The sequence below is a fragment of the Stenella coeruleoalba genome, assembly GCF_951394435.1.
Source record: "Stenella coeruleoalba genome assembly, chromosome: 19".
Taxonomy (NCBI): Eukaryota; Metazoa; Chordata; class Mammalia; order Artiodactyla; family Delphinidae; genus Stenella; species Stenella coeruleoalba.
The window spans coordinates 2473932-2493610 of record NC_137165.1 but is presented as its reverse complement, the minus strand read 5'-3'; the positions used below and the strand labels follow the sequence as shown (position 1 = coordinate 2493610).

Below are 19679 nucleotides of genomic sequence, written 5' to 3'. Positions count from 1 at the left end.
CCCCTGCATCAGCAGGCGGACTCTCTGGGTTATTTTTTTTTTAAGTACTACTTTAGGAAGGAGTGAATTGAATGGATGTGATCAATCTGCCATCTTTACCTGGAGGTCAACAACAGTAATTATTAGGAAATTCTGACTTGCCCCCAACTGAATACTCTGTTTTTCTATGGCTTCACCAGCTGTGCCCACAAGAGCCACACAAATAACCCAGCAAATTGGAGGCAGCCCCTTAGCACCCCCGGTTATCTCTTCAGGCAAAGACTCCCAGTTCCTCCACCACCTTTGCTTTCTGTAACTTGAATTGACTCACAAAGACTTCATGTGATAGGAGAACCTCTGCTCAGACTCTTTGTGAAGGTGTTAAACTCTTCTGTCTACTTTATCAGGAGTTAGGAACACTATGTTAGTTACCTGTGTTAGTTACCTATGCTCAGATGGAGGCGTGAACTTAGATTTGGGTCCAGCATCACCTTTCCTTGCTATCTTTGTAGCCAACTTTTTACTCTTGTTATTACCAGAGCTTGGTTTAATTTTGAACTTTTCATTGAGCTGATTCATACCAAAACTCTGTTTACTTTTGCAGACTCCATCCTCTTTTCTATGTAAGGGTGATAATTTTTGCCTATATTCACTGGCTCAGTCAAACCCAGAATAGCAAATAACATGGTAAAGGTGTATAAAGAAGTGCAAGGTAGTTATTTTTGTGCTTCCCCATTGTCATGTGGATGATCAAATGTTTGACAATATGAAAATGTTCTTTAGAAACCATTTTGGAAAGCAGATGTTTAAACTTAATGCTTTTCATTGGAGTTGTGTGTTCAGATTTTATTACCATATGCTTTTCATTTCTAAGATACACAGATATATTTTGCGTTTAACCTTGCTAGACCTTCTCTTTGGCTGGCCAAGATGATTGTCCTGCCTGTCCTTTAGGAATCAGCAGTGTATTGGTATGGAAAAAGCAGTAGGATGGCAGACCTCGTTCAGTCCATTTTTAGTAGGTGTGACCTTTTGCAAGTTAATTTTCTCTGGTCCCTTCATTTCCTTATCAGTAGATCAGAGAAGTTGGACAAGAAAATCTCATAAGATCCCCTGTAATTCTCATTCCATGAATGTGTGAATGTGAGAAGTCCTGCACCCACAAAGGAGTACCCAACCCCTCTTTAACCCCTGTGGATACCTCTCTGCTTTGAATCACCTACTCTACATTTGTCTATAGAAAGCACTTGGGCATTTAATGTAAATGACCTCACAGCATTACTGAATTGTTTCATGTGTTTATGTCCCATCTCACAAATAGCAGGGACCATGTCTTCTGTGATGTTTGTTTCCTCCCCAGTGCAGTGAAAAAGAGGACTCAGCCTCAGAAGCTTGGTCTTAGGAGGCCAGAAGATCAAAGCTCTCTGTTTTCTTTCTAAAGGCTTTGGCGCATTCCATATTATGGCTCTGTCTTCATCTAATGAATCCCCTGTGGATGGTCACTTAGGTCGTTTGGGATCGTTCCCTGTTACAAACAATACTTTGATGAATGTGTATGTAAGTCTTTGCCCTCTCTTACGAGTATGCTTTAGAGTTAATTCCTAGAAGCAGAATTATCTGTCAAAAAGTAGATGTTTCGTTCTAATATCTGTTGCCAAAACGGAAAGATAAAAGCAAGTCTGGGTGCCAGTCCTCGTTATATAACCTTCAGGTGGGTTGCTTGGCCTCCTTAGGCTTCCATTCACTCAGCTGTAAATGAAGATAATTAGGGCATTTTACCTCCCGTGATTGTAGTCGGGTCCTGGCTGTCATGAGCGCTGGTATGTAGTAGGCGCTCACCAAGTGTAAGTGTTGGTGCCCTTCTTCCTTAATCTGTGATGGTAATGTGTCACTGGTTGTAGAAATGTACCTTACCTTTTTCTTTTCCTTTCTTTCATCAGCTATGACTCAAGACCTGAGATAAAGGAAATCTGCTTTTGGAAAATAGGAGAACTTTTTTCCTTTGGTTGGATTCTTCCCCACAGCCAGTGAAAACAGAGCACTGTATTTCTTCTCACTGTTGTTCCCAAGAAAGAATGGCAGACAATCCTAGACTTCCACCGTCGGCAGAGTGTCGCGTAGACACATCTGCACATGTTGATCACACAGTGAAGGTTGTAGAGACAGAGTGGTGTTGTTTACATTACTAGAGAATTACTAGTTTTCCAATGGCAATAACCCATGTGTGGAAGAGTGTTACTCCACTGGGATAGGCAGGGGCCACACGCCATGGGAGACGCAGAGGCGTAGAGCCGGTATTTGATGCACCTCCCTTGGCGGTGACTCACCCCAACAGCATCAGACAGCGGGTACCAGAGGGGCCTCGCTTGGTCTCCTGAACAGGCAGGTGAGTCGGCCCCTCAGGAGCCAGGCAGTGCGGCGCCAGCAGGTGGCTTTTCTTCCGGGGAGCGGGGTCTGCACAGAGGCGTCAGTTTGGGAGGAAGCTCACGGGCCGTGAGTCAAGTCTTGGTGACGTTGTCCTCCCCTTTGGTGACAGTGTATGGTTTTCACGTTTTAATTGCTCCTGAGACGCAGTACTCTTAAAACCAGCTCCCCCGCTGCCGGAAGGGCGAGCCTCTGCACTGCAAGTGGTAGGACTTGCTCCTCCGAGATTCTGGGCTCCGGTGACGTCACCTCCCCTCAGAGTACTTGTTAAAAGGGATGTGCAACAGCCATCACTCCAGTTTTCCCCTGTGGTTCCTTGAACAAAATGTTTATTCCCAGATTGTAGAGTTTTTAAAGAAGGTGGGCGGGCAGGTGTGGAGACAGAGAGGCACTCAGTTCTGACTCTCTCCTCTTCTTTGCTCTGCGCTGGGAAATGTGCAGGTTGTGGCCTTTTTCTTCTGTCTGTGGGGTAACGAGAGGCCCCTCCCTGCACTTCCACTTGGTCAGCTTCAGGGTCTGGACCTCGCTGCCATGGGCGGGGCCGCCCTGTCGGCCAGCACACTCCATGCAGGCGGTGCCCGTGCTGCCTCACCACACGGACTGTTGGAGGGAAAGAACGTTCTCTTAGGTGTTACTGCTTTTGCTCAGACTTTGCAAAAAATACATATATACACATATGAATATATAATTATCACCTCTGTCCTTGAGAAAGTCTTGAATGAACAGAGAATTTATTCCACTGCAATATTTGGTTGTATAGACATGCACTGTTTCATCAACAGAAGAAGCAGAAAGGCTGTGTATGAGTTTTTGGTACTATGTACCACCTCTGTTATTCTTCTAAAGTGAAGTATTCATGTACTTAAACCATATTCTATTTAATTGTGTTTGATTTTAAAATATATATATATGAATTATATTTAAAATTGTGTCAACTTTCTGCTTTCAGGGCATTTATGGCTCCTCTGTTGGGATGTGTTGATTCTTCCCAATATTTCCATTTGCTTTACAAGAACCCAGAACATGAGCCACTCCTGGACTCAGCCTTGTGTTTGGAGCGTATGGCATAGACCTGAGGTGTTATTAGATGCATATGCTGTGATTGACTCACTTTGTTCTTTTAACAGAATATTTCCATCCACTTCACTTTGCTTCAACCTTTAAATAACAGAAAAGCAATATAAAGGTCATAGAATAAACTGTGGTTTTGGGTGACTCTTGCTGCCTCTGCATGGTTTGAAATAACATTTTCCGTAAGACTCTAGGCTATTTAAACTAGTGCTTTCAGTTAAGATACTGTCCAGTCATGTCTTTGTGTGCGTTGTGTGCTTCGGAGCTAGAGATGTCGGTAGTTGTAAGGTTCTTAAAAGGAAAAGAATAGCAAGTTTGAGACTGGGTTACTTTTTCTGCCCCGCCCACTGTAGGACACAGAAGCAAAGTGTGGCCTGAAACTGGTAGCCAGACGAGACATATGCTCTCACGGAGCTCCTTGTGCTTATTTTCAGGTTAGGATTGGAATCATCTGACCTCGAGTGCCAGGCTCTGTGTGGTGTGCCCACAAAATAGGATTCCCTGGCAGGGTTTTTATAGGTGCAGTGAATCAGCTGAACATCCGGCTTTATCACGATGTTGACATCAATGCATATTGTTAAAAAAAAAAAATGTCAGTGAAAAGGGGCGTACCTTTTGTAACTGGGCGTGTCTTCATCACTCATGTAAGATGTGATGAAAATTAAAAAAACAAGTACCAACCTAGCCCAGTGAAGGGCAGTAAAACAGGGAGCAACTTTTTGTAACCTTTTCTGCTTGGGTTTCAGCTTCAGTACAAGTTTGTAAAATGCCGGTCATTTACGTTTCTGAAGCTTTGGCTAGTTCAGTAAGCATTTGGAGGGGAAGGTCGCTCTGAATAGAAAAGTACAGACGTCTTTGTTTTAAGTACTGATAGCTAAGCACTGCTGAAGCGGCGGGCGCCTCTCTCATTACCGTGCTGTGGGGCCTTTTGTACACAAGGACCTCGTCCCTCCCCTCCCCCGCACACCAGTTGATCAGACCAGGGTTGATCTTCTCCCGATCCAAACAGGCCCAGGAACATTCTTTATCCAAAGAATTTTGCAAAGGGCAGGAGACATCCCAGTCCCTGTCTGGGGTGATAGCACGTATGGGGCACTTGCAAGTCAGGACCCCTGAGCTGGTGCCACGTGGACGAGCAGAGATCTGTACAAGCAGAAATGACAGACACGAGAGCAAGTGGGTGAGAGCAGCTGCCTTGTAGCCTGGAGGTGGTGAAGGTTTCTGGCTCTAGTCCTGCATCCTTGCCGTGGACTCCATCAATTCCTCGGGTATCCTTAGGATGCACTTTGGCTTTTTAAAAGTCAGTCTCAAGGGAGTTTTTCCTTTGCACAACCAAAAGGACCTTGACTACAGTACTACCAGATTGATGTAATCACTAATGATCGCATGTGCTCAGCATGTTCGCAAAATACTGGTGAATTCTGGAGAATTTTTCTTCAGTAAACCTTCCTTGGTCATTTTGTATATTCTCTCAAAATGGAATCCTAAACTCACGGAACTAAAAGGCACTCCCTCATTTTTCCAGGGGGGAGTTACTCAGGCCTGGGAAAAGGGCAGGTCTTTGGCCTTTTGTCGGATGGTCACCTTCTGGACCAGGGCCTTTGCACGCTTCCCAACTTCCTTCTGAAGGATAAACACCATTCCCACTTTCAGCACCTACAATAAAACCCAGAAATAGAAGGGCATTTCTGTTAATGAGTGATAAAAACTTCAAATGAGGGAGGGCAATGATTATCACAAACTTTGTAAGTGCTGACCATTTCTACGTACTAGGCAAGGTGTCTGGCCTTTGGCTGGGGCCGGAAGTAGGAGTAAGTTCCAGCAGGACGTTCAAGGTTACAGCTTCAAAGACCCACCAGGACAGCTGCTGTGTGGGGCCCTCTGCAGATGAGCCCTGGGACGCCACGGAGGCCTCTGCTTGGGCTCAAGAGTAGGAAGTGGGGTCCTACGCGGACTCGGGGGGTGGGTGGAAAGGGCCAGCAAAAGCCTGGAGGGCGTTCGTGACCACGGAGGAAAGCCCGTCTGCTGCCTGTCGGTCGGAGTTGGAGCTCTTCCCGCTTCGTGGTTCATGCCAACGGGTGCTTCCTCGTCTGGTCCCTCCACGCTGCCTGCTCTGGCTGGCGCACTGCCCGGGCACGATGGGGCACCCACGGGGCTGCTCCTCAGCTGCCCCCGAGGGAGCACTCAGCCCAGGCAGGGGTGGCTGGACCCTGTCGGCGGTGGGCGGGCAGGTGCCCGGATAGAGTGGCTTCCATTCAGCCAAAGACAGCTGCCATTTGCCAAGGAGCAAGTGAGGGTTGTGACAGTGGCGTTTCCTCGGACGCCTGACTCCCCGATCTTGAGTAGCCGCCAGGCTTAGCCCGAAATGATCCCAAGCCGGCCTCCACCTCCATCCCGGTAAGAACCCCACCTGCGGGCACCTCATGGAACGGCTCGAGCTGGGCCTCCAGACCAAGCAGAGCTCCCCGTCTTGGCAAAGGGCCCTTTGTTCTTTCTAATGAGAGAGCTGCCGGGTTAGCAGATGTTCATCTACAAAGTGTTGATGGTGCAGGGACGCAGGAAGGGGTAAAAACCTCTGGGCCCCCTGGAGCTTCCATTCTACCGAGGAGGTAGAGGTTGGAGCTTCATCTGAAGTGGGTGCTGGTATTTTTCACTCAAGACAGCCCTTTGTTTTTTGTTTTTATTTTTTTAATTTTTTTTTTGCGGTATGCGGGCCTCTCACTGCTGTGGCCTCTCCCGTTGCGGAGCACAGGCTCCGGACTCGCAGGCTCAGCACCCATGGCTCACGGGCCCAGCCGCTCCGTGGCATGTGGGATCTTCCTGGACCGGGGCACGAACCTGTGTCCCCTGCATCGGCAGGCGGACTCTCAACCACTGCGCCACCAGGGAAGCCCCAAGACAGCCATTTGAGCCAGTGATTTAACACCCTCCCAAAGCCCTTCCTGGCAGAGGTCACCAGCTTTAGTGACCTCTTGCCCGCGCCCTTCCACGTGCCCCCAGAGGGCCGGTGGCTGTGCGGCTCCATTTCCTCGCCGTCACCTGGCTGACAGCGAGGGGTGGGCACCTTGACCCCGGGCCCTTCAGGCTGCTCTCTGATTCGGGTGGGCCTAGGAGCAGCCACAGCCCCGTGGGGCTCTCTGTAGAGCTCCGGGAAATGTGGAGCCTTAGAAGCTAGAAACAAGGGGACCAATGTAGAGTTATTACACGCAGGTGGTATAAAAACCCCAAGCTTGGAAAACCCAGCTCCCTACTGAGCTGATGCCAAGAGGTGATCAGCCCCTCCCGAGTTCTTTCACGAGAATAACCAGCACTTGTGTACTTGTCGTGTGCCGGCCTCTCTCAGGTAACCCGTGTGACAGTCTTCTAAGTGTGTACTTTTCCCTCGTTGTAAATGAGGAGACTGAGGCTCTGGAGGCAAAGGAATTCTCCAGGGGAATCAAGTCCAGGCAGCCATTAAAAACATTCCATTAGCTCAAAGCAGCGGTTCTTAACACTTGCGTGTGCATCAGGATCCCCTGCAGAACATGTTAAGATGGATTGCTGGGCCTCCACCCCTCCCCCCTGCCCACAGTTTCTGAGTTGGTAGGTCTAGGGTGGAGCCTGAGAATGTGGATTTTAGCAAATTCCCAGCTGCTGCTGCTCACGAGACCACACTTTTGAGAATCAAGGCCTTAGAACCTCTCCTGTAAATTGGGAAATACATGTTTTCATTCCCTTTTATTGGACCACAGAAGTGTAATTTGAGATCTATTACTCATTCACTCAGGCACATAAATCCTTTATCAGTATTCAGGTATTTGTCAAAGCCGAGGGGACCCAGACGCCAACCCGCTGTCTCATTGCCTGGGCAGGTCTGAGGCCGTCCAGGCAGGTGTCTCCCCCGGGGGTGCGGCTTGGAAGAGGCCCAGACCAGCCTCAGCCCCCAGTGCATTTGCTGGGGACAGTGCACGTATCCTCCCTTCAGGGCTGAGTCCGGGCTGGTGGGTCACACCAGGGTCCCGGTGGAAGCTTTTGCACAAATCCTGCCTGGTCCACTTCCTTCCAGCTTGTCCCCCAGGTCCTCGATGCCACCTGCCCCTGAGGCCCTGACCAGGCCTCTCCCGCCCCCTCTCCATTGCTGCCTCTTTTCAGGTCCCTCCCGCAGGGCTCGGGTGCCTTGTTCCCCTTCCTCTGTCTTCTCCCTTCAGCACACGCTTCCTGGGGGCCAGCTGTGGGCGTGTCCCCAGAGCAGACACTGCCCACCCTCCTTGCTGCCTAGGAAACAAACCCTGACGCATTGCTGGGGTGAGTGACCTGCTGGGGGCAGCCTAGGTGGACCTGAGGTTCGTGGACTCCTGATTGCAGTCTTGCCCTGGAACATGCCCACTGTTTGTTCCCTCAAGACTGTACCCTCCCCTCCCCTCCCCTCCCCTCCCCTCCCCCAAATGGACCAGGACTCCACATCAGCATCGCCCATGACTGCCCACTGCTGGCCCAGCCCTGCCATGTCTGCACTCCACATCCTCCGTTACTGCCTGAGGAGGCTGTCCTCTTATCTTCTTACCCAGCTCGGGTCCACTCACCTGCGCACAGCATGGCCAAGCCACTGACACAGGGTGAAGGAAAGTGCAGCATTTATTGTAGAACCCCAAGCAAAGAACTGGCAGCTCTTGCTCTAAAGACACAGGGCTTTCAGGGAAGGGTTTTAAAGACAGGGTGAGGGAAAAGGTCAAGGGGTGTGTGATAAGCTTGTGCACAATTCTCTGATTGGCTGGAGGTGTGGTAACAGGGTGGTGGCTCAAGAATCCCAGTCATCAGCCTTCTGGTTCCAACCTGTCTGGGGTCTGCGTGCTGGTGGTCAGCAGGCAGCTAACTTCTTCCACCTGGTGGGGGTTTCAGTATCTGTAAAACGGCTCAAGGATATGGCTCAGGATGTTATCTATAGCCCTTGAGGAACTAAAGGTCTTTTGGCTTTGTTCTATGGCTAAACTATTCTTATTTTGTTCTGTTTGACTGTTTCCCTTTGGTTTTGCATTTTCTCACTTCTCTGATTAAATCTGCTCTTTGGACCTCGGGGAAGGCCTAGGAGGCTAAAGCTTTTCATCAGACAAGAGGTGGGGGACACGGGGGTGGGTCGTCCCGGGGCCACTCTGGCTCTTTCTTCGGAGCTTTCATCCCTTTCTCACCCCTACCCCAGCAAACTGCACTGTCCATGATGGCGACCCCGCCTGGGGCTCTCCAGTCACACCCATGGCCAGACTGTCATCTCCTGCAACTGCTCTACCTCTGGTTTCCCCTCACATTTCAGCCCCTGGCAACCTCCAGCCATGCAAGTTTTGCAGGGTTACAGATGCCTCCTATTGGAATGGGTTGAAAGAGGAGTGAGAAGAAGCTTGCGAGTGATCCCAGGGGTTTTCCCCTCACTGTTACTAGAGTTGGGCTTTGTAAACCAGTGTCAGAGAGCAAGTTCAAAAGCAATAAGTGAGTAGTTTTGTTGTAAGGATGACAAGCGGGGGCTGGGGAGGACCGTGCTGATGTGGAACTTGGGTTAGTCTTCCCAGTACCAGTGTGGGATACGTGTCTCATGCATCGTAAACAACTTAGATACAAGGAGAAACACTTCGAGAAACCGTAGCTCTATCGTGATGAAGACTTTGGTGTCCCAGATGCACATATAGTGTGAATAACATTGTTACTTGAAATGTGAGATGGGGAAAAAAAGCAATATTTTGTACTGATGTATTCTTGTATATAATGTTATTTTAAATATGCATGTGTAAATAAATTAGATATTATAACTAGACATCTGACTATTTTGTCAACATTCCAAAAACTTTAAACTCAGATTGATGCCTTACTTTTTTTTTTTTTTTGCGGTACGCAGGCCTCTCACTGTTGTGGCCTCTCCCGTTGCGGAGCACAGGCTCCGGACGCGCAGGCTCAGTGACCATGGCTCACGGGCCCAGCTGCTCCACGGCATGTGGGATCTTCCCGGACCGGGGCACCACGAACCCGTGTCCCCTGCATTGGCAGGCGGACTCCCAACCACTGCGCCACCAGGGAAGCACGATACCCTATTTTTTTTTTTAATTTTTTCTTTAGGAAAATTGGGGCTTGCCTTAAATATAGAATCACTTATATCATTCATTACCTCCCTGTGGTCTGCTGAATAAAATCCAAATTCCTTATTTAGCACTGAACGCCCTGGCTGACCCAGCCTCCAAGACCTTGGAACCCTAGACCCTTAGCTCCGCCTCCCCACACTCTTCCCCTGTGGGGTTCTGCACACTTCCCCCCTACACTCTGCCTCAGGAAGCCCTTCCCCTTCGAAGACTCACTCCTCCCCCTCCTCCAAGACCCTCCCTGATGTCCGGTCCCCCTGAGTCCCCCAAGCACATCCTCACACAGCATCCAACTCGGCCTTATCGCGGCTGGGTCCTGGCCCTGTCTGCCCCACCCGATGTGCGCGAGCTTTTCCCAGGGAAGGGTCCCAACCAGGGAGCGTTGCCCAGGAGATGCTGGAGAAGAAAAGAGAAAGTTTGCTTTAAATGGACCAGGCCCAGCTCGTGGTCTTTCTGGGCTCATCTGCCCAGAATCGCAACCAAGGCCCCCCATGCCTTAGGGGCTGAAGGGGTCCCTACCTGCTGGCGGCAAGAGGCTGACGTTGAGGTAGATATCTCAACCCAGGTCCAGCAGCTCACAGGTTGCCCAAGTGTCCTGAAACCCTTTCAGAAGGTCTGCAAGGTCAAAACTATTTTCTTAGCAACACTAAGATGTGAATTGTCTTTTTCACTATGTGAATATTTGCATTGATGATGCAAAAGCGATGGTGACCCCCTAGCAGGAATCTGGACACACTGTGCCAGTGGTCACTGTACTCTTCCCCACCAGGCACTTGGCACTTAAATAAAGGGAGCCAGTTTCCCATAAGAGTGTCTTGATGAAGCAGTAACATTATTAATTTTATTAAATCTCAACCCTCAAGTGCCTGTTTTTAATGTTACGTGGGACAACATGGGAAGGACACAGGAAGCCTTTCTGCACAGCGAGGGGTGATGGGTGTCTCCCGGGAAGCTCTGGCCACCCACCGTGGACCCCCATGAGAGCACACTCGACAAGCCGGTTATTCAGGCTTGGGTTTTGCGAAGACATTTTCGTGAAAATGAAGGAAGCGAGCCTATCACTTTGAGAAGAAAACACTGCTGGTATTTATTATATTATTGCCCGGGATGAAATTTGAGTTTTCAAGCAAAAACTAGAATTTTGGAAAACTGATATTCACCACGGAGGCCTTGATAGCTTCCCTTCCTGAAAGACGTTTCTGATGAGGTCTAATATATGTGTGATTTATTAAAATATTGTATGATGAAATGTGTCATATTTGGAAAAGCAGCGTAACCCAATGAACCAGTATTTTCCAAATGACCGACACATGATGCACAAAACAACAAGTAGGTGAAAGATTGGTTCAATGTGTGAGACCCACCCATAGGGTATGAAGGATTCCGAGATGAGAAAACTTGAGAACTGCCCCGCTGGTCCGACCTCGGGCCGGTGGAAGAAGCCACACCCAGGAGGCCAGACCTTATTTGCACTGTGCTTGTTTGAATGAAGGTAGGTTTGATTCCACATGGTGCTCTATTCTTGCTGGGGGTCTTCGGCCTTTCCTTCACCTCTTTGGGCCTCTGTGCCTTCTGTAGAAACGGAGATCGTGATTCTTCAGAAACAGGTGGTGGCAGAGAGGGTTCGCTGGCACGGGAAACATTTGGTAGTGCAGTCGGAATGTCTGGATGATGTACGATGAAGAGGCTGGAGAGCTAGTTTTCTTTGGTTTAATTACAAAGACAGACCCGCCCTAATCATCTCCCAACTAAGGCTGCCCTCAGGGTACAAATGAGCGGCTTTGCGTGCAGGCCCTGGGCTTGTGTGCAGGGGCTCCTCCTTAGAGGCGAGAGGCTTTGTTTAGAGTCGTGCTGTAATCACCAGGTGTGGGGAGAACTGCAGATCCGAGGTCTTCAGCCAGCACAGGAGGAAGTGAGCGTTCTGTCCCGAGCGCAGGGCGCCAGGCCACCTCCTCTGCCTCTGGGAGCCCCCGTCTGAGGTCAGCGGCACAGCTGGCGGGCCAGCCTCTCGGGAAGGAAGCTCGAGGAGGCTGGGAGCCTCTCTCAAAGGAAGCAAGAAGCAGAACCACAGGCAACAAGGACCAGGACTGTGCACGGGGTCTCGGAGCAGAAAAGCAGAGGTCAGCGGAACTAGATGCAAAGCCCAAGACACAGGCGAGGTCAGCCCAGCATGGGGGGTGTTGGCAGGAAGTGGATGGGGGAGCAAGCGGCCCTGCTGTCATCCCCCAGGGGACTCACCACACCTGATCTCATGAGCCCCGAGGGCCAGGGTGTCAGATTCAGGGACAGTTCACGTTAATCAAGCTCCCACAGGCTGTAACACACAAATACAGGTCAGAAGCCCTCTTACTGATTTCTGAGGAAAAGTTCAACTGTCAAAAAGTAAACCAAGGACTTCCCTGGTGGCGTAGTGGTTAAGAATCCGCCTGCCAATGCAGGGGACACAGGTTCAAGCCCTGGTCCGGGAAGATCCCACATGCCGTGGAGCAACTAAGCCAGTGTCCCACAACTCCTGAGCCCGCGAGCCACAACTACTGAGCCCGCGTGCCACAACTACTGAAGCCCGCACACCTAGAGCCTGTGCTCTGCAACAAGAGAGGCAACCGCAATGAGAAGCCCTTGCACCACAATGAGGAATAGCCCCTGCTCGCCGCAACTAGAGAAAGACCGCGCACAGCAACGAAGACTCAACGCAGCCAAAATTTAATTAATTAATTAATTTTAAATAAAAGTAAACCAAAAAGAGCATTTGACACAATCCAACATGCCTTCACAATAAAAACTCTCAGCAAAATAAGCTACGAGGACATATTGTACAGCACACAGAATATAGCCAATATTTTATAATAACTATAAATGGAGGATAACATTTAAAAATTGTGAATCACCGTATCGTACACCTGTAACTTATATAATATTGTACATCAACTAGACTTCAATTAAAAAAAAAAAAACGCTCAGCAAAGTAGGAAGAGAGGGAAACTTCTCTCAACTCTGATGTTTTTCCAACCCCACGGAATGCACCACAGCAGGGGTGAGCCTCATGTCAACTCTGGGCTCTGGGTGGTGATGATGTGTCCACACAGCTTCATCAGTGGTAACAGATGTACCCTGTGGTGGGGTGTTGATGCTAGGGGAAGCTGTGCGTGCGTAGGGGCAGGGGTATGTGGGGAATCTCTGCTTTCTGCCTAATTCTTTAACTGAGATAGAGTTGACGTTTAGCATTGTGTAAGTTCAAGGGGCATGACACGGTGATTTGATGCACTTATATTGCAACATGATTGCCACCGTAGCGCTGGCTAGTTGGCTAACACCGCGGTTGCATCATACAATCATCGTTTCTTCTAGGGGTGGGAACAACTTTCTGCTCAGTTTTGCTGCTATGATGTTGTTCTTTCCTTAAAAACCTTACAAAGGCTTCTCATCTGCCCCAGGAACCTGTGGGACCCTACAGCCTCCGGCCAGTTTTCCCTGTGACATCATCTCCAATCACTGTCCCGGGTCCACTCAGCCGCAGCCGTGCTGGGATACAGGCACTCCCCTCCCTCAGGGCTTTTGTACCTGGAATTCCTCCACTCTACATGGATCACAGCCTCACTTCCTTCAGGTCTTGGCTTCGATGTCACCTCAGTGAAGTCATTCCGGGTCACCTTTTCTCAACTTGGGCCCCTCCCCCCATACTTCCTCCCTCCCTCCCAGATTTAGTTCCCTCCTTGGTCCCTGTCACTAGCTAACCTCCTAGCTATTTTATTTATCCTATTTATGGTCTGTTTCCCCCGCTAGAGAATAAGCTCCTCAAGGGTAGGCACTTTTTCCATGTCGTCTTCTCATAAACACTTGTTGGATGAATGAAGAAGTGAAGTGTACAGTGGATGAGAATGCTTGTATCAGGAGATCCTGCAAAGCCACCAGAGAGCCAAAGCCCCAGTGGTACTGAGTGAGTTGGACCAAAGCCAGGGTTACTCTCTGACCTTGGGTAACAGTGTTGGAGGCCCTCACCCATCGAGGCAACTGAAAATCCTAACCCTCTGTCTCCTTGACTCCACTTTTTTACTCTTCCTAGGTTCCCAGCCCCTCTTTGGTTGGCATAGGCTTTCTTTTCTTCCTTCCTTCCTTCCTTCCTTTCTCTTTTTTCTTTCTTTTTTTCTTTCTTTTCTTTCTTCCTTCCTTCCATTCTCTTTCTTTCTTTCTTTCTTTCCTTCTTTCTTTCTTTCTTTCTTTCTTTCTTTCTTTCTTTCTTTCTTTCTTTCTTTCTTTCTTTCTCTCTCTTTCTCCCCCCACCTCTCTCTCCCTCCCTCCCTCCCTCCCTCCCTCCCTCCCTTCCTTCCTTCCTTCCTCCCTCTCTCTCTCTTTCTCTTTCTTTCTTTTTCAGGAACTGCCAAAGTTTTCGTGTTTAACAGCACAACTGACCAAGGTCCAAGATGTGAAGTTACCGTGTTCAGGAAACATGGGGGGTGCAGGGGAGGGAAATCACTCTATAAACTAACTATATCACATGTGCGGAGAAAAATGCACCCTTTAGAATATAAAACATGTCCACGCATAGTAGTTAGCTGCAAAAAGCCATCTGGCTTCTCTTGGCTTGTGGAAAGGGCGCTCCAGATTCCAGCGTAAATGAGCACCACTCAGCTCTTCTGTGCAGCAGGGTCTTGTCTTCACCATCCAGCTCTTCCCCCCCAGCTCGTATCACGAGGGCTGCGATGTTTTTCTCCGGGTCATCCATGCGACCGCTCATGTCCTCAATTCTTCCAATGATCTGGTTGGACTTGGTCTGCCATTTACCTTGCATCTGTTGCAGGAGTGTCTGCACCACTGAGGTGAGATCCTGCACGGTCTTGGGGTCAGTCTCGGCCACCTCCCTGGTTCCTGGCTTGGTGGTACTGTCTCCGACCGTCACCTCCACTTCTGTGTGTCCCCACAGACTGGCACAGGCCTTCTTAAGAGATGCTCGACTTTACCGCGTCACTGACCCGGAGTCACATTTTTTTCTCTACATCTTGCATGAACTCTGCCGTGAGCCACTGTGCCGACTTTGAACTCCAACTCTCAGGGCCAGTCCTCCAGTAAAATGCCTACTACGCCTGCTTCCATCACAGAAGTCCCTGGGCCCAACGTAGCAGACGGAAATAAAAGGAATGCCAGAGACGTCGCAAAACAGAGGTGCTTCACTTAATCCATTATCCCGGGAAAATGAAAGAGCAAATTTTTTTTTTTTTTTTTTTTCGGTACGCGGGCCTCTCACTGTTGTGGCCTCTGCCGTTGTGGAGCACAGGCTCCGGATGCGCAGGCTCAGCGGCCGTGGCTCACGGGCCCCTCCGCGGCAATGTGGGATCTTCCCGGACCGGGGCACGAACCTGCGTCCCCTGCATCGGCAGACGGACTCTCAACCTCTGCGCCACCAGGGAAGCCCAAAAGAGCAATTTTTAAAAGTAGAGTTTTATTTTTATAACTTAGGAAAAGCTAACTTTCAGATGGATTTAAAAAATTAAATGAAAAAAAAAAAAAAAAGAACTTCCCAACTAGCACAGGAAACCCAAAGATGGGGGAGGGGGGAAAAGAAATACATGTTTGCAAATTAAAAATGTGAAATGAGGGATACTGTAAACAAAGCAAAGGGTAAATTATGGATTTGGAAAAACAGTAGTCTCAAGGCAAATGACAAAGTGTGTGTATTATATAATTCCATAAAGAACTCTGACACATTCCATTAAAAGAGACAAATCACCAAAGAGCAAATCCAATGGCCTACAGATATGTCCCCCTTAGTTTCCAGGGGAAAACATATTAAAGAAGAATAAAACATCATTTTATTGCCCATAGACTGGGAAAATTAAAGAGGTAGAAATGGAACTGTAGCAGCACTTTAGGAAAGCAATCTGGAAAAATCCATTACATTTAAAAATCCATATACTTAGACCAAGCAATGCCACTCCTGGGAATCTATTCCAAGAAATAAAAGCACCAATACATAAAGGATTAATGTAATATAGCAGTGTTCATAGTGGCCAACACACACACACACACACACACACACACACACACACACACACACACACACACACACACACACACACACACACCAGGGAGCAGTGAATGTCCAGCAACAGAGAATGAGTGAATATATTCTGGTACATCCATACCATGGAATGTTATGTAACCATTAAAAAGGGTTAACCAGCTTTGCTCCAGTTAACTTAAAGGAATTCCATCAGTCAATACCTGAGAAAAGCAAAATTCAGGAAAGTGGATCATATGATCCCACGTTTGTCAAACTGACATACAGGAAGGATGTTTTCCACATACATGTTTATAAGCAACGGTCTGTATATATTTGTATATGACAGTCATTGCATGGGGAAAATCTGTAATAGGTTGCTGACATGGGTCTCATGGGAGGAGAGGAAGGGAGAGGTGAACGCAGATAAAAGGGAAACAAACAAGAAAGAGGGGAGGAAAGCGGGGGCCCCAATAGCATAGCACCATTTATACTTTCCTGAAATCTACATACGTGAACACACAACTAAACTTCAACATAGTTTAAAAATAGATACACTACCAATATCCCTCTCACTCTCTAAAATTGTAAACAGATCGAGCAAGAGACTATGAGTATCTCTGCCAAGACTGGATGTCCCTTGTATTTTCAAGTTTGTCTACACTAATATGCCGTAGCTTTTGTTACAAGTAAAGGTAATATTAGAGGGGGCTTCCCTGGTGGCACAGTGGAAGAATCTACCTTCCAATGCAGGGGACACAGGTTCGAGCCCTGGTCTAGGAAGATCCCACATGCCATGGAGCCACGAAGCCTGTGCACCACAACTACTGAGCCCTCATGCCACAACTATTGAAGCCCACACGCCTAGAGCCCGTGCTCCACAACAAAGAGAAGCCCCTGCTTGCCGCAACTAGAGAAAGCCCACACGCAGCAACAAAGACCCAACGCAGCCAAAAATAAATAAATAAATGTATTTTTTAAAAAAAAGGAAGTTTGAAGATAATATTAGAAACAAGAAAATCAGGGGAGGTTCCCTAATACCCACCAACACCCTGTCGTGGCCTGTGTAGCTGTACCAGATCCACCCTCCTCTCCCGTCTGGCCTCAGCCCCTCTCCCTGCTTTACCTCCTGCGTGTTCCCCAACAGCTCCCAAACCTCTCTCCCGTCCAGGTGCTAAACAAAGGCTTGTTGAATGAAGACCTGCTGTGTGCCCCCTCCACTCTCCCGCTCCGCCTCCGTCATCCCCTGCCCACTCCCTGCACCAGCCGCCCCGGCTTAGTCACCGTAGCTGGACCTGCACGCGGGGAACCCTTCCTCACGTGCGCCCGACTCACTTTCCTGATTCACCTGAAACACCGCAGCCTCACCTGACTCCAGATTCGAGGAGCTGCTTCTCGTGCTATCTAGTTCTGCTCTCAACAGATCGCCCGGCTTGTGGGAAGCCCCAGCCGGTGCAGGACAGGTAAATCGAGAGACCAGATGTATTCATTCAACAAATTGAGGCTTTACTGTGTATCAGGCCCTTTTCTAGGCCTGGAGGCTAGAACAATAAATCTCTACGTCCCAGTGGGGAGCACAAATGGGGAACACGGGCGAGAAGGAGGTGAGGGGCCACACAGACGGAAGAGGGCTCCCGGCCGAGGGAACAGCAGAGGCAAAGGCCTTGATGGGAGACATGGGAGACATGCAGGAGGGACTGGAGAACCCCAGAGAGCCTTCCTGGAGGGGGCGTCTGAGCTGGGCCTTTGAGAGAGAACAGAGTCATGCCAGGCAGGATTAGGACAGCAGTGTGAGGGGCGGGTGGGCTTGGGAAATGACTGGTCCATGGCACATCTGGAGCTGGTTTGTGGTGGGTAACGATGAGAAACAGGGACCTCCCTGGGGGTCCGGTGGTTAAGATTCCGCAATCCCAATGCAAAGGGCTTGGGTTTGATCCCTGGTCGGGGAACTAAGATCCCACATGCCCCACGGCGCAGTCAATAAAATAAAACAGAATAGAATAAAATAAAATATAAAATAAACAAAGCAGGAATGCATCAGGATCCAGGTCTCCTGACTCAGGGTCTGGGGCTGCCGCAGCCTCTGAGGGAACCCAGAGAACAAAACCACTACCCACGTCCCCAAATTAACTTCCACCGATTTTCAAATCACCATCTGTCCAACCAATTGCCAGGAAGCTGTGGTCCCTGAGGGCTGCTCCTCGTGGCTTCAGAGGTGAGGCAACTGGTCCTCCTCCAGTGACACCAGCCCCAGAGGATGTCCCTGGGCTGTAGAATGCAGCTTATGACCTGCCAGGAGGAGGTTAAGACCGTCCTATTACACTCACCAAATGGATAAAAAGACTGACACCACCAAGTACAGGTGAGAATGCAAAGCAACAAACTCATACTCAGCTGGTGAGTGCGATTGGTCCAACCACCCTGGAGTCCACTTTATTACTGTCAGTGCTGAGATGTGCCCTGCGGCCCAGCGACTCCACTGCTGGGTGTGAACCAAACAGAAACGTAGGCACATGGTCACCAAAGTCCACATACACCAGACACGCCCTGGGTGCTTATCAAGAGCAGAACGGAGAGGTAACTCGAGGTTTCTTCACATCGTAGGACCTTGAGTAGCAGCCAGAAGGAGCGGATGACCGCAGACAAGAAACTGAATGATTCTCTCATGCCCGTAATGCCCAGGAAGGAAGCCAGACAGAAACCAGACAGAACTCAATCCACAACCGAGATAGTATTACTCTCTTGGGGTCAGTGACTAGATGGGGCACGAGAGGGTCACTAAGTGAATCCAGCTCACCCCAGCTGGTCAAGCCATGACCCGGGAGAGGCACCAGGCATTCACTCCAGTCGGACTGTGCCGGATCCTCCAGCCCCACCTGAGCCTTTCCTGATGCGCCCCGCCGGAACTCCTGACCCACAGAAGCCTCAACAATTGACAAAAACAAGCAAACAAAAAAGGGGTCTTGTTTGAAGTCACTACGTTTTTCAAGAGAGCAATTGATTATCGAAACAATTTTCATCCTTGAGGGGCTGCTGAAGACAGGGACCAAATCTTTCTTGTATTCAAAGTGATGTTAAGAACATTTAATAATATTTAATACAAACAATACTGTATGTTAATATACAAATAAATAATTTTAATCATTCTTTTTTATTCTCTAAGTAAACTAAACAACATATAACATTAAAGCCTCTTACCAACGCATGTAAGGTGCAGCATGCATTACTTATTTAATTACTTTGATAATTCCTGAATAATTTAATATTTTGAAATTGTTGGGTGATTATTTCTCTGATGTGGCTGTCACTAGTTAGATGAGGGCTCGGTCTGAAACATGATTTAACAGTAGGGAACTACGGCAAACTCTTCTTGAGACTTCTCCATGAAATTTGAAGTCGTAAGGTGTTTCAGCATTCTTAATTTCAGAATAATTTCAGTATTCTTAATAAGTAGTGAATGTCTCTTGATATTAACTATGCTGTTCTTGGCTCTGAATCTTTCTTAATCCTTGTAATAATCTCAGAGATTTTAAAATATAGTCAACATCTTTATCATCAAGTATATATAAAATAAGTCATTAGTGTGTCTAATTAGTTGGCATAATTTTGTTAGTTTTTGTTCATCTTCAATCCACGAGGCTAAAACATCATGTGGATGAGTTTCCATTTAATAAATGAAAAGATTTAAAAGTTTACTCTAATTTTCACTTTTGTCATTAGATAATAAGTTCATTATCATAGAATTAAACAATCTAAAATTCTCTCTTGGAATTGATACTTTGTTTTATTTCTGATAGTATGCCATATCTCTTTATTTCTCTTTCTTCCACTCACTTTTCAGAGTTTCCCTTACGTAGTTTTCTTTTTAAATAAATTTATTTATTTAATTTATTTATTTTTGGCTGTGTTGGGTCTCTGTTGCTGCACGCGGGCTTTCTCTAGCTGCGGCAAGTGGGGGCTACTCTTTGTTGTGGTGCACGGGCTTCTCATTGCGGTGGCTTCTCTTGTTGTGAAGCACGGGCTCTAGGCACGAGGGCTTCAGTAGTTGTGTCTTGCGGGCTCTAGAGTGCAGGCTCAGTAGCTGTGGTGCATGGGCTTAGTTGCTCCAC

The 19679-nt window shown here is 48.4% G+C and overlaps 1 protein-coding gene and 1 pseudogene across 6 annotated transcripts in view; one reads left to right on the top strand and one right to left on the bottom strand.

Annotated features, from left to right (window-relative positions):
* AKAP10 (A-kinase anchoring protein 10) overlaps positions 1–9254 on the top strand; it is a 59638-nt gene extending 50384 nt beyond the window's left edge. For 4 of the 5 annotated variants that reach the window (XM_079905342.1, XM_079905339.1, XM_079905341.1 and 1 more), the window contains one exon: positions 3353–9254. In XM_079905342.1, coding sequence (XP_079761468.1) covers positions 3353–3385 — 33 coding nt within the window. In that variant the 3' untranslated portion in view covers positions 3386–9254. Of the gene's footprint in view, positions 1–1919 lie in introns of all 5 variants that reach the window. The other variant, XM_079905340.1, reaches the window with a different exon arrangement.
* Positions 9255–14200: 4946 nt separating this feature from the next.
* Positions 14201–16813, bottom strand: LOC307177379 (heat shock factor-binding protein 1-like; annotated as a pseudogene). Its single transcript has 2 exons — positions 16792–16813; positions 14201–14480 (listed from the first exon to the last, which is right to left on the bottom strand). The product of its transcript is annotated as a heat shock factor-binding protein 1-like (transcript).
* Positions 16814–19679: the final 2866 nt, after the last annotated feature.